General features: G+C 46.2%; 1 protein-coding gene across 1 annotated transcript; it reads right to left on the reverse strand.

Annotated features, from left to right (window-relative positions):
* Nucleotides 1–2,643: 2,643 nt before the first annotated feature.
* Nucleotides 2,644–9,127, reverse strand: HMOX1 (heme oxygenase 1). The gene is made up of 5 exons (XM_069856890.1): nt 8,961–9,127; nt 8,514–8,634; nt 5,591–6,082; nt 4,875–4,983; nt 2,644–3,376 (listed from the first exon to the last, which is right to left on the reverse strand). Exons 1-5 carry the CDS (start codon nt 9,110–9,112, stop codon nt 3,240–3,242), a joined length of 1,011 nt encoding a protein of 336 aa, XP_069712991.1. The 5' UTR covers nt 9,113–9,127; the 3' UTR covers nt 2,644–3,239.
* Nucleotides 9,128–12,191: the final 3,064 nt, after the last annotated feature.

A 12,191-nucleotide genomic window follows, 5' to 3' on the forward strand; every position in this document is an offset into this window, starting at 1 on the left:
CTTCTTCTGTAATCACCTCTTTTTGTAGCCTTTCCCTATCTCAAATGCAAGGTCAGGCAGAGAGCTGGAGCCTGCTCAAATCAGCAAGAGTTTTGACTGTTGTGAAGTTTATAATATTGAAATAAGCCCTTGAGAAGTAACGGAATATGCATAAGATTTCTGAGAAAATTCTAGTGAGAAATATATTCTGTCTCCAACTCTTGTCTCACTGGACACAATTGATGGAGATCACTCCCTTGTGCTGCCCAGGCCTGATAAGGGGTGCCTGCTGTCTAAAACTCTAAAACGAGTCTTAAAGAGTTTATTTGCTGGCATTTTCGGTATCACTGCCCCTGGAAGTGTGTTCATCAGAATTCATTTCTCCTGACTAGTAGTGAATATTGAGGGGAGCCTGGCAGGTCATTGGGTAAATATTTTGGCCCTTCAAAAATACGGTAATGCACATCCTAAATGAAAACTATGCTGGGAAGCGTAGTAGGTTGCAAGGGAGGTTTTAACTGCAGCAGGTAAAAATAAAGGCTGTCTCGTTGTTGCAGAGAAACCGGATATGTTCATAAAGGTCACAGATCAGTACAAGTGTTACCCAAGGGAATAAGGAAAATGTATTTTGCACCTCATTTATTTACAACAAACATCCTGATCCCAGAGATGCAGACATTCAGTATCTTCTACAGACATCCTAATATCTGCCCGGAGATGCAGATGCTTAATATCTTCTATAAACATCGTGGTCTTTGCTCAGGGGTGTAGACACTTAGTCTTAAGAAAATCATGAACTCATTAGTTAATCAGCTCAAGACTGAAAACATAATGAAACATGAAAAGGGATGTCAGATAGGAGGAATTTGTGATTGTTTAAGGGTTACTTGCAGGACATCCTTATCCTAAGGATGTGGAAAGAAAATGGGTGATTTTGTGTTAACGTAGAATTGTGTAAACTAAAGAATATATGTGTTAGATAGATGTGACAATTGTGTTACCTAGGTGGGATTTTGAACACTGTTTTGTATAAATAGGCCTCTGGGATCTTCAGTAAATGTGCTAGTTTTGTGGAAGATCTTCTACCTAGCACCCTGCATAGAATAAAAGCAAGGTCTCCTCTCTAAACCAAATACTTGGTTTGGGTTCGGTTTTCTTTTGTTGTTTTTTTTTTTTTCAGGTAATACAAGCAATGCTTTAGTTTTCACCTCTGGATTCCTTCAATGTGATTGTACTGTGGCTCTGGGTTACTCAAAGCACCATACCTCTTCTGGCATGAGAAGGGAGGGGATGTCAGTCTGAATCCAGATTTCCTAAATTTGAGGTCAGGATTATGATCTCTTTGGGCGGTAGAGAGGGTGTGAGTGCAGTAGAGTGCATAGGCATTTGGTTGCATGTTTAGGATGTTTAGTTATTCAGCATGCTTGAGGGAACATGATTATTTAGTTAGGGTGGGTTAGAGGGACTGAATAAGTAGAACTTAATAGAAATTTGAATTAACAAGTTCTTGTATTTGAATAGCTATAAAGCCTCATGCCTGCTTTTCAAACATCTGACTGTATTTTTAAGAATTAACTACTTTTTCTACTGGGGTTGGCAAATGGGTCCAAATACAGAAGTATTAAAGGGGATTTTGGAAGGCATATAGGGTAGTTAAGAGCCTGAGCATGACAGTCCCTCTTTCCTACTGCTTATTCTCAGCAGGACCTGTCTTCTGATTCTTACTCTTTGAGCAGGTTTGGTGCTGGTCTTTAAAACAGATCATTAGGAAAGCGTATCTTTGCAATTAAGATCACAACCAGAACAGGTGGTGTCATGAGGACAGAGGCTTTCTGGTGGGGAGAGAGGAGAGGACTGAGATGATAAGTAATGGTCTTGATGCACAGCAGGCACCAAACCTGGCCTGCAGCCTCTCCTACAGTGACTCCCGTGTTAGAAGAGTCTCTGAAGCAGGTAGGGCCTATGGCCATAGCAGTGGCTGGCCACAAAGCCACTGCCTCAGTAAAAGAGAGGGAGAGGCGGGTAGAAAGCTGCATACATGGGGCTGCTCCAGCAGTGCTGTGTTTGAAGTGCTTTTAACAATGCCAATGTGTGTGCCAGGTCCTGGAAGTCATTGGGTTGGTTTGTTACCTAGGTGAGGGCATGCAGCTGCATGCTTGACGCCTCCCATTTAGGTGCCTTGAAGGATCAAAATCTAGTGTTCATTTCTGGGTGGTGAAAACTTACAGGCTTTTCTGATTCATGCTGGTGTTCTCGCAAAGGGAGTCTGGTAGTAGAGCCCTGAACTGGTAGCTGTCGGGTAAAGCTGTCCTGGTTTGACCAGCAGAGGTGTCCCATCACTTTTGCTTTTAATAGAATAGCTACCAGCTCTTATGTACAACTTCCTCCCCTTAAAGACATTTTGTATGCTCACAGATTAAATATACTTTGTAAGATCACAGCTGAATTTTGTGCCATTTCTAGAAACAGAGACCAGGGTGTAGGAGCTGAATAAACCTACCCCAGCTTGTAGCAGATTATTGTTAGCACTGAGTGGGAGCAGAGCCTGGCTCTGATGATAGCTCCCACTTTTGTCTGTTGTCATGTCTGCAAGACATAATGCTGGGAGGAAGCATTACCTCCTTTCTCCCCAGGTAAGCTTTTAATAATAGGATACACTAGGTCTGAAGATTTTATGTTGACATTTATTATGCGTATAAATTATACAAACAGACAAGAATGACACTGTATTTTCAACAGCTGTCTTCTACTTTTTCAAAAACAAAAATGATTGGGAAAAAGAATTAACGAAGGCCTACTAGTGTCATAAAAACCAGTCTATAACCCACAGGAGCCATGTGGCTCCACAGAAAAAGTGATCACAGTATTATCTAGCAGTATAAAAAACTGAGGAAACAGAGCTCCGGAGAGGTTCATGTTTCTGAGGAGAGACAGATGTCAAGGCTGCATTTCTGATCCTGTAGGATTTTTGCAGGCTCTCTGTCAAGCAACAGTTCTTGGCCATTGTTTCTAGCCTTTTCTACCCTTAGTTTTTGGTGATAAAGTTAGTCTCTGAGAAGAGCTCACACCAAGCACAGGAGAGACTTTGGCTGAACCCCCCTTACAGCGCTCTTTGATTTCTGGGGAGAAGTCTCCTAATATTAGTGGCAGAGCCAAGATCACAGTACCCAGTCGGGGGGAATTTCTCTGAGAAGGACTGGGAAAGTTGGATTAGTTCGAGATCAGGGAAGGCACGAAGAGGAGATGAAGGTCCTGCTTCTTCACATGGCAAATAAGCCAACAGCAACTGTTGTGGCTAGGAAGCTGAGTGCCAGGATCCACCGCACCAGGGGAGTGCTGGGAATCATGTTTGTGTGCCTCTTCTTTGTCCTCTCACTTTCTTTCCCAGGTGCTGGACCTAGATCAATAGAGGGGGGTAAAGGTGAGTGAGAGGAGCCTGGGGCAAAGAGCTCCCAGTATGCCACACTTGCTCTCCCCAGTGTTGAAGCAGACCCTACTGAAGTTGTCAAGGGGAGAAGGAGGAAGCTCAGAGCTTGGTTTGGTTGGAGGAAACAGTGGCAGCAGGTTCAGTTCTCCCAGGGTGGGTGAAGAAGGGAAGCAACAGCCTTGACCTTGGAACCACAAAGGCTCACAACCCCTCTGCCTGCACTTGAGAACTGGCTTCGTCTCTTGACTCCTTGCAGGCTTATGTAAGCTGCCCATCTCCATCAAACCCTTGATGTGTGCAGAAGACAGTCAAATACTTAAGCCAGAATTTTAAAAGTCATTTTGTCTGCTATGTCTCATTGATTTAATTGATTAGGAATCTCATGACCTCAAACGGATAGTCCTTAGCACTTCAGAGAAATAATTTTCTCCATACAACTTCCAAATGGGATTCCTCATCAACACCAATCTTTTCTAAAAATCCTACTTTTATGAGTGTATTGGGAAAGGAGCAGCAAAGTTTCACTGAGAACTTTTACTACCTTTCCCAAAGAAATTACTCGAAGCTTCATTGGCTAGAGATATGCAAGACAAGGTTTGCTTTTCATTTTTTGCCACAGGAAAACTGTGGTTCAATCAGGCATGCACAAAAAAAAAAATCTCCCTTTTAATTTTAGAATAGGTAGGTCATAAAGGGTTTTTTATTTGAACTAAACATTATCACTTTCCTCTGTAAACATCTGAGCCTGCTCCTACCTCAGCCACAGGTCTGACCCTGTGGAAAGGAATTGCCTGCTTGCAGCTGCTGCTCAGACTTTGCCCAGTTCTGGGTTGGTGCTTGCCAGTAGATGGAGCTTTGTCAATTCTGTAGAATTGACGGGTAGCCTGTACATACCCCCTGCCCAGATGGTTACATTTCACCATCCAGAACAATGCTCATTATAAAAGCAGCACACTTTCAGCGTGTTTTCAGTAAATAGTTCTGGAAGGCAGGAAAATGACCAGAGGAAGACTTTGTCCAAAAGGACAGGCCATTGGGTAGGGCTGCGTGTTAGGAAGAACCTTCTATCAGCATCACACCACCACAGTTGATCTGCTGGGCCCAAAATTACAGCCTTTGCTTCTGTGAACTCAAGGCCAGTTCTCTCTGTGATTGAAACTTCTGTGGCTAATGAACCTTACACCTTGTTAAAACCTAAGACAAGGAGAGGACAATCTCTTCTTGAAAAGCACCCTCATTGACACTGTTTCTGTAGGGCTCTAATGTACCACCCTTGCTCTGTCACGTCTAGAAGAAGCCTCGCAGATGCCAGTGCCTCTCCATGCACTACTTACTGATCATTGGAGAAGAGACACGGCAAGCATATCATGCTCATTTCTCAGTGGCATTTACAAGCAAGAACAGAGGAAGAGAGGAGAGTGAAGCCACAAGGGGCAATGTTAAACACCTGCCCTTAGAAGTGTCTTACCATGCTCATGTGATTTGTTAACATTCCTTGTGCGAAGCTCCACCTTTGGCTGCCCAGGGTGACCATTCTCCTGGCCCTTAGACACCAACTCCTGCAGCGCCTCAAACACCTGAGAAGAGGAAACACCAGCTTATTATGTGGTCTCCTCTACTTCTTTCACGGGACCCCTTATGCTTGCCCCAAGCACTTTAGAAGCTAGAGGAAGACACAAGCCTTCACTCCAAGTCTCCTGGCACTTTTTGCACAGAACATAGTCTGCCTGTGGGTCAAGAGCATGTCTTTCAAACTCGTTGTTCACTTTACAGGTTCTACGTGAAACTTCCAGCTCAGGAGAAGACTATTCCCCATCTTCTGATGGGGAAGGAAAACAAAGTACCTGTGCATCTAGTCAGCATCCACAGAGAACCTGAGGAACTGTACTGAGGAGATAGAACAGTGTTTCCTTCTCCCAGTATAAGCCCTCATTCAGACCTGAACAATGGCACACAGAAGAAACTGAATTCAAACCCTAGGGGAGGGAGAAGAGCTTTCAGAGACCAGCCTTTTGCTAGGCTCCTAGGTTGGACAAGTGTAGCTGTTAAGCTCTGACTAGCTTGCTCTAACATACCACTTCCCATTAGCACAACAGCAGAAATGCTGGCTTTTCCTTTCCCCTGTAGCTGTTACCTTGTTTGAGAGAAGGTGTGGGCAGGTAGGGCTGGCCAGTTGCTACTCACCTGTATATTTAGCATGAATGCTTTCTTGGCCTCTTCCAAGACTCTTCTCTTAGTGGCAAGATCCATCTCAAGGGCATTCATGCGGGAGCGATATAGCTGCTTGAACTTGGTGGCGTTGGAGACTCCATCGAAGGTGAAGAAAGCCAGCCCTTCCCCAGTGCTAGGTAGCTGCAGGGCCTTTTGGGCAATTTTCTTCAGCACTTGCCCCCCAGACAGGTCTCCCAAATATCGAGTGTAGGCATGGGCCACCAGGAGCTCTGGGTGGTTCTTGCCTACATAGTGGAGCCTATCAACGTATTTCTGAGTAGCCTCAGGACATGGGATCTCTTCCCTCCAGTTGCTGCCGTAGAAGTACTCCAAGTCTTCCTCCAGGGCAGCTTTCCGGTGTAACTCCACCGGAAAATACACAGGGGCATAAACTGGGTTGTTCTTGTTACGTTCAATCTCTTCTTCTAGAGCAGAGTAGATGAAGTACAAGGATGCTGTAACCAGCTGAAAGAGAAGGAAAAGAATGAGCTACAGGTGCACCTGTCTGTTGTCTTCAGGTTTTGGGACAAATCCTACTAATGAGGGGCACACCCAGTATGAGTTGTACACATCTGTGGTGTTGCAGGTTTTCCATGTGGAAAACAGATTTGTGAGGTACAGTGAGACACCACTTAGCCCTTCTCCTTCTGCTTGAGGCAGCATCAGGTAAGACCTAATCCCTTTCAAGCAGATATTGGTCTTACCTGACCTAAAAAGCCACTGCCTTCATCTTCAAGTTAAAGTTCTTGCAGCTTGAGGTAATGGAAACCAGAGCCCTATTAAATCATGCCTTGTCTATCCTCCTTATTACCTCAGTCGATAGAGAGGGTATTCTCAAAGGTATATTTTCTGGTGCATTGTTGAAATCTGAATGCTTCAAGATGTGGCTTCCCTTTGTGGGGCCTTGTGAGATGATGACACACCCTGTTTGTTTTTCAGCTTATTTGTCCTGTTGGCATCCCACCATCCTGGGAACTGAGGCACCACCGCTCTCCTCATTCAGACTTACAAGTGGGGTTGCCTCCAAGAAGACAAGATAAAAGGGGGCTGGAAGCACTGCCTGCCTCTGAAAGATGCCTTTGTGAAGGACTACTGTGACACTGTGTGTTCTCCTCTCTATTTTAAGACCATTGTTATTGTTTTCGCCAGCTTACGTGATGCTTTCTTGTTTCTGCCAGCTTTTCCACGTGGCCTAAGACAATCCAGCTGTGTTCTTTCCTTCCCTGGGCATTCTACTGTCAGGGGCTGTATACAAATTTACAATTACTCCTTCCTTACACTGGAATCACTTATCAGCAGCAAAGTATAAAATATGAAGATATTGCAGTACAGGTGAGTCAGGTTTGGGGGCGAAGGGGATTATGCTGATGACAGAAGAGAAAGCAGTTTACTATCCCACAAAGCAATCACTTCTGCTGTAAAAGAGTTGCTGTTCAACTTTTCCTCACTCGGCCAGCAAACAGTACTTTGATAAGGACATGGGCAGTGGCTTGGTTGTAGAAACAAATATTCAGATTCTGAGTGAGACATGTGTCAGGGTGGATATATTGGTTTGCCAAAAGAGTAAACAAACCCAGAGGTTTTTAAACAAAAACCTGTTATCCAGCTTACTGGAAAAGAAACAAAATACAGAATCATAGAATCACCAGGTTGGAAGAGATCCACCGGATCATCGAGTCCAACCATACGGAAGCATTGCCTAACAAATAAAGAAAATAAAACTTGATTGGTTGTTTTCAGAGGCAGGTATTGGTTTAACGGGAAACATGCCTTTTGAAAACTATTGTTACTGTTTAAAATCCAAGTAATGTCCCACTCCCTCAACAGCACATAAGTATATTCTAAGATACTGATCTATGTTCCTGAAGGCCTGACGTTTTACATTATAGCCAGCCCGTCTCAAAGTTCACTGCCTAACCAATGCCACATTTCATTTCTAACAGCAGGAAGTCAGCACCTGAGATTAAATTTACGCTTGACTAAGTATCCTGAGTGCAACCTGTCAGAAGTAAGTAGTCTTCCTCCTACTCGTGTAAGTTTATTTGCCAAGGAACTGTTCAACAACAAAGTAATTAAACCACAGGTTGTATCGCTAACTGTTATTTGCAAGCCCATGCGTCACATCCTATAGCCTCCCAGGAATTTCTGGTCCAGGTGTGTACTTTGGTTTTACTCATGGCTTTGTTACGTGGCTCAGATCCCAGGAACCATTTACGTAGATAGGTTAGGCACAGACTAATATCTGCAAATGATTCTCTTTTATCTTAAGAAAAGCAACAGGCTCCTACCTGTTAGTGGTAGACATGGCTTGCTCAAACTCAATCTGCCTTTAAGTTATTATTGTTCACCATCCCAGTTCAGGTATAACCCGAATGACAACTAAAACATTGCAAAGTTCAGTGCCAAAGATGATCCCACAGCTTCACTTTCTCACTGTTCCGTTATTCCTTCTTGCTGTAGCTGCTTAGAGGATTGTTAACTTAGTATTCTCCATCTGTCTGGCATTTCAACTACTCCTGTGTCTCCTCATAGTTGTACCTCCATTAACTATCATTGCCAATAATAAACATGCAGGCATTTATGGGGAACAAGAAAAGTAATTACATTAATCCCTTCAACCTCTTTGTCTTTCTAGCCTGTTTCAGCTCGGCTGCCCAACCTGATATAAAGAGTCCTTCCCTGCCTTCTGCAAGAGAAGCTGGTAAGATCTCATTGTGCTGGAGTGTGACGAAGAGCATGTTTTGCACAGGAGATGCAGACAGCTGTAATGCAAAGGAACCTCCTTCCTTGCGCCATCCCACTCCTCCCCACTTCAGTCCCTGCACAGCCGATCTAACCTTACAGTGTATTTCCTGGTGAGAAAATCCCATCCCCAAGCAATGCTGCTATGAAGTACCTTAAACTCATGGAGCGACACCTGCCCCTTCTGGAAATTCTTCATAAACGGCGTGTTCTCCGCCTGCTCATGCACCTCCTTGGTGGCTTCCTTCATGAGCTCTGACAAGTCCTTGGACATGCTGGGGAAGAGCAACAAAACAGATGTCAGTGCTGTTGCTCTCCTCTGGCAAAATGGATCTTGGCTCTCTAGGATAAAAGTGGGAGCCTGGAACAGCAGGAAAAGGACCACAGCGTTCCCAAGAGCCATGGGTGACAGCAGGGGAATGCCAGCATCCCAAGTGCTGTCCTGAGCAGGGAAGACTGAGAGACTCCATCCAGAGGTGAAAGCCCGAGCATGCCGTTCCCTGCTGAGCAGGAGCAGGAACAGCATGCCTAAAAGCAAAGGGAGAAACAATACTCTTCTGAAAAAAAAAAAAAATCGCTCTCATTCCCGTCCCACTCTCACCTCTCAGAGCTGTGTTTCTGGGACATTTCCATGTTTCTCGACTTCGTTTCACTCCTCTGCTTCCCTGTTGTTTGTTCTTGCTCGTGCTTTCCTCCTTCCGTTCCTTTCCCAGGATAGTGAAGCCTCTGAGCTGGGCAGCCCAGCTCCAGCATCCAGCTTTATACTGCCAGGCCACGTGAGCAGCCAAACCGCTGACCTCAGAGTGAGTACAAACTTCTTGCAACACAACTGCACTTCCCAGGGTGGCTCTCATCCAGCCCTTGCCTGTAGCCCCAAGGGGGCAGAAGGAAGTCACCTGATGTGTTTTGATAACTAAGCATAAACCAGAGGATGTCCAGCAACTTCCCCTTCAAGGGTGCCTGACTCCATAACCCTTTCAGCACAGTGCCAATGGAAGGCAGAGCCCAGGGTGCCCCAGAGATGCTCATCGTGCTGGGGGCAGCAGGGATGGACAAGGAGGACAGCATTTACAGGGACAGTGCCTGGGGCAGGTCTACTTTTCCCACGCCCCAGTCTGTGTCCTGACTGCACCCTCCCTGGGGAGCTAAGACAACACCCACACTCATCTGCCCTAGCACGACTCAGGTATAAACACCTTATTTCTCATGCCTGTGCAGTCTTCAGAGGGTCTCTTAGGTAACACTGTCCTTGCTGGCCATGGGGCGGGGAGCTCAGCACTACAGGTTAAAAGCACTACAGGTTAGGATTATACCCCCTTCCTGGCAGGGAGCACAGCAGGGAACCTGGGGCATGCACCACTCCTGGGCACCCAAGGTGATCCAGCTGCTGTGACACATGCATATGCCCGTTTTGGTCTGCAAGCACCAGAAAAGCCCTTGCACGGTGCTGGGCAGTGAGAAATAAACCCTTCCTCTTTGCACAGAGCCAGCACAGGTGTGCCTGCACTTATGCACAGTGGAATCTTTACCATGCTGCCTTGTGCATGGAAAGAACAACTTACGATTTGTGTGGCAACTAGTTCCTGCTGTTACCACAGCTGTGTGCAGGGCTATTTAGGGAACTAGCACTCCATGTCCTGAATGGCCAGAAGGCTGGGGTTGCTAATGGACTGACAAGCTGTGATACATGACGGAGGAAACTGAGGAAGCCTGTGGAGACATTCAAAGGCAAATAATTTCTCTGAATTGGGAAAAGATAATTGGCTGGCTGCTTTGCTGTTTTATCTGATGAACTGGTCAGTGAGGCAACCAAGAGATGAAGTGGGGCCCTTCTTTTGCAACTGTAGCTGTGCTGGAAGGACTAGCTGATACAGATGATGCATTGGCCAGCTGTACTTCAGAAAAACACACGTTCTGCGCTTAACCCAAAGCACAGGGCACCTAACGCCACATTCCTCTGCTGCCGCGGGAATGAGAAAGCCCCATGGTGCAGTTGTGTGCAGGGTGGTGGAGAGGCAGAGCCTGGGGAGGAGGAGGAAGGACGGTGGCATCTTCTGTCCATCTGACCCTTCTACTGAGTCCCCTCTGGTGGCATCTTCTGTCCATCTGAACCCTCTACTGAGTCCCCTCTGGAGCTTTTCTGGTTGGTGCTGCCATCCAAGCCGTGTGCCTTGGGTCTCCCTGTGGCTGTGCCTACACCTGGCCAGAGCTGGGTTTGGTGCTGTGGGTTACAAAGCTGTCCTGGAGGAAATACGTTTCCATGCTTGTTTTTTGTTTTTTTTTTTTTTTTTTTTTTTGACTAGTGCAGACATCTGGCTTGTGGTGCAGCCCTCAGGAAAGATTACTCAGCGCTTCCATCCTGACTCAGCCATACCTTTCCTGTCTTGCTTTTGTCTTTTAAAGCAACAGTGCATGCTAGCAAAAGCTGTCTCGTTCCACGCTTATCCCTATGTCATTGCAGACAACTTGGTGCTGACCTGCTTGTTTTTCTGCAAGGTAAAATAAATGTATCGGGGTATGTGAATCTTTGAAGCAAGTGTGACAGAGCCCCAAACATCCCCCAAGAGACAGCTCCTGTGCAGAGCCCATGGGAACATAGGGCTTCACGGCCAGTCCCTCTTGAAGGCATTGATGGCATTTTGCTGCAGGGATGGCTGCAAAATGAGCATTTCCCTCTGGCTTAGCTCCTTATAGCTCATGTGACATTTTCTGCCCTTTTCAGTGAGTCCTGTTCTGGTACAGGAAGCTGGAGCACAGGTTGAACCTATACCTCTGTTGGAGGGAAGTAGGAAACACATAAAAATTAGTAATATTATTGGTTTTATGAATAAGAAATAATATGAAAAAAACCCTCAAATCCCCAAGCTCTGTCCTTCCTTTCACCTCTGCTCTACAGCTCAGGTTATGCACACCCTTTCTCCCCAAGAACTTTCTTGTTGCTTGCAGGCCAGCTATTTGTCCACTGCCTGTCTGCCTTCTTCCAAGAGACTGCATGCTTGGAGGTACTCAAAAGAATGTATCCCAAAGGTCCTCCTCCTTCCTTTTCATCCAGGGTTGAGGTAGAGGTAGATATGAGACTGCGTGGAAGAGAAAGAGGGTGTCAAATCATGTCACTGCCATTCCAGGTGGGATACTTCTTCCCAGGAGGAAGTCCTTTCCATAGGTTTCCATAGAGCTTTTCCATAGGTGCAGAGAAGCAAGCCATGCCCCATAACCGATTTACGCTGTCTGGTCTCTAGCTGGTCAGGGTTATTTGGGATGGACCAGCTGTGAGATCGGGCCCAGCTCTCCAGAAAGGTCCAAGAGGGACCCAGCTCTCCAGAAAGGTCCTGCAGCAAGAGGGAAGGGGAACTGAAAGTGAGGTGTCATCATCTTTGCAGTTGCTGGCCTGGAGCATTTCTAGCCCCATCCAGTGCTCAGCAGCAAGGACTCGTATTGCTTCTGCTGTCCTGTTGCTGTGCAGTGTGTGAAAGGTTAATGACACTGAGTGTGCCAATATACTGGCAGAGATCAGAGAGGGGCTGTCTCTTCCTAGAAGAGAACTTGGGAAGTCAACACTTGAGAGCGATGCATGGGGAAGGAGGTGCTTGCTTTTAGCAGAAAGAACAAACTGGGTCCTAGAGCAGCTCACTCTGGGCATAGCAGGCCACAGGAAAGTAGAGGCCAGCCCGCATCCAGGTCACTACGGTATCTTGCTTGGGTCTCATCAGTGTGTCAGACCTGTGGTCTCCACTGTGCCTGCTGGAAGTCCTGTCATCCCCTACTCTTCCAGTGAGCAGTGGCTGGGTGATGCCAGAGCTACTTGCTGTGACGGTGATGTGCATGGGCACCA

Source organism: Phaenicophaeus curvirostris, chromosome 1 (genome assembly GCF_032191515.1).
Source record: "Phaenicophaeus curvirostris isolate KB17595 chromosome 1, BPBGC_Pcur_1.0, whole genome shotgun sequence".
In the NCBI taxonomy this organism is placed as follows: domain Eukaryota; kingdom Metazoa; phylum Chordata; class Aves; order Cuculiformes; family Cuculidae; genus Phaenicophaeus; species Phaenicophaeus curvirostris.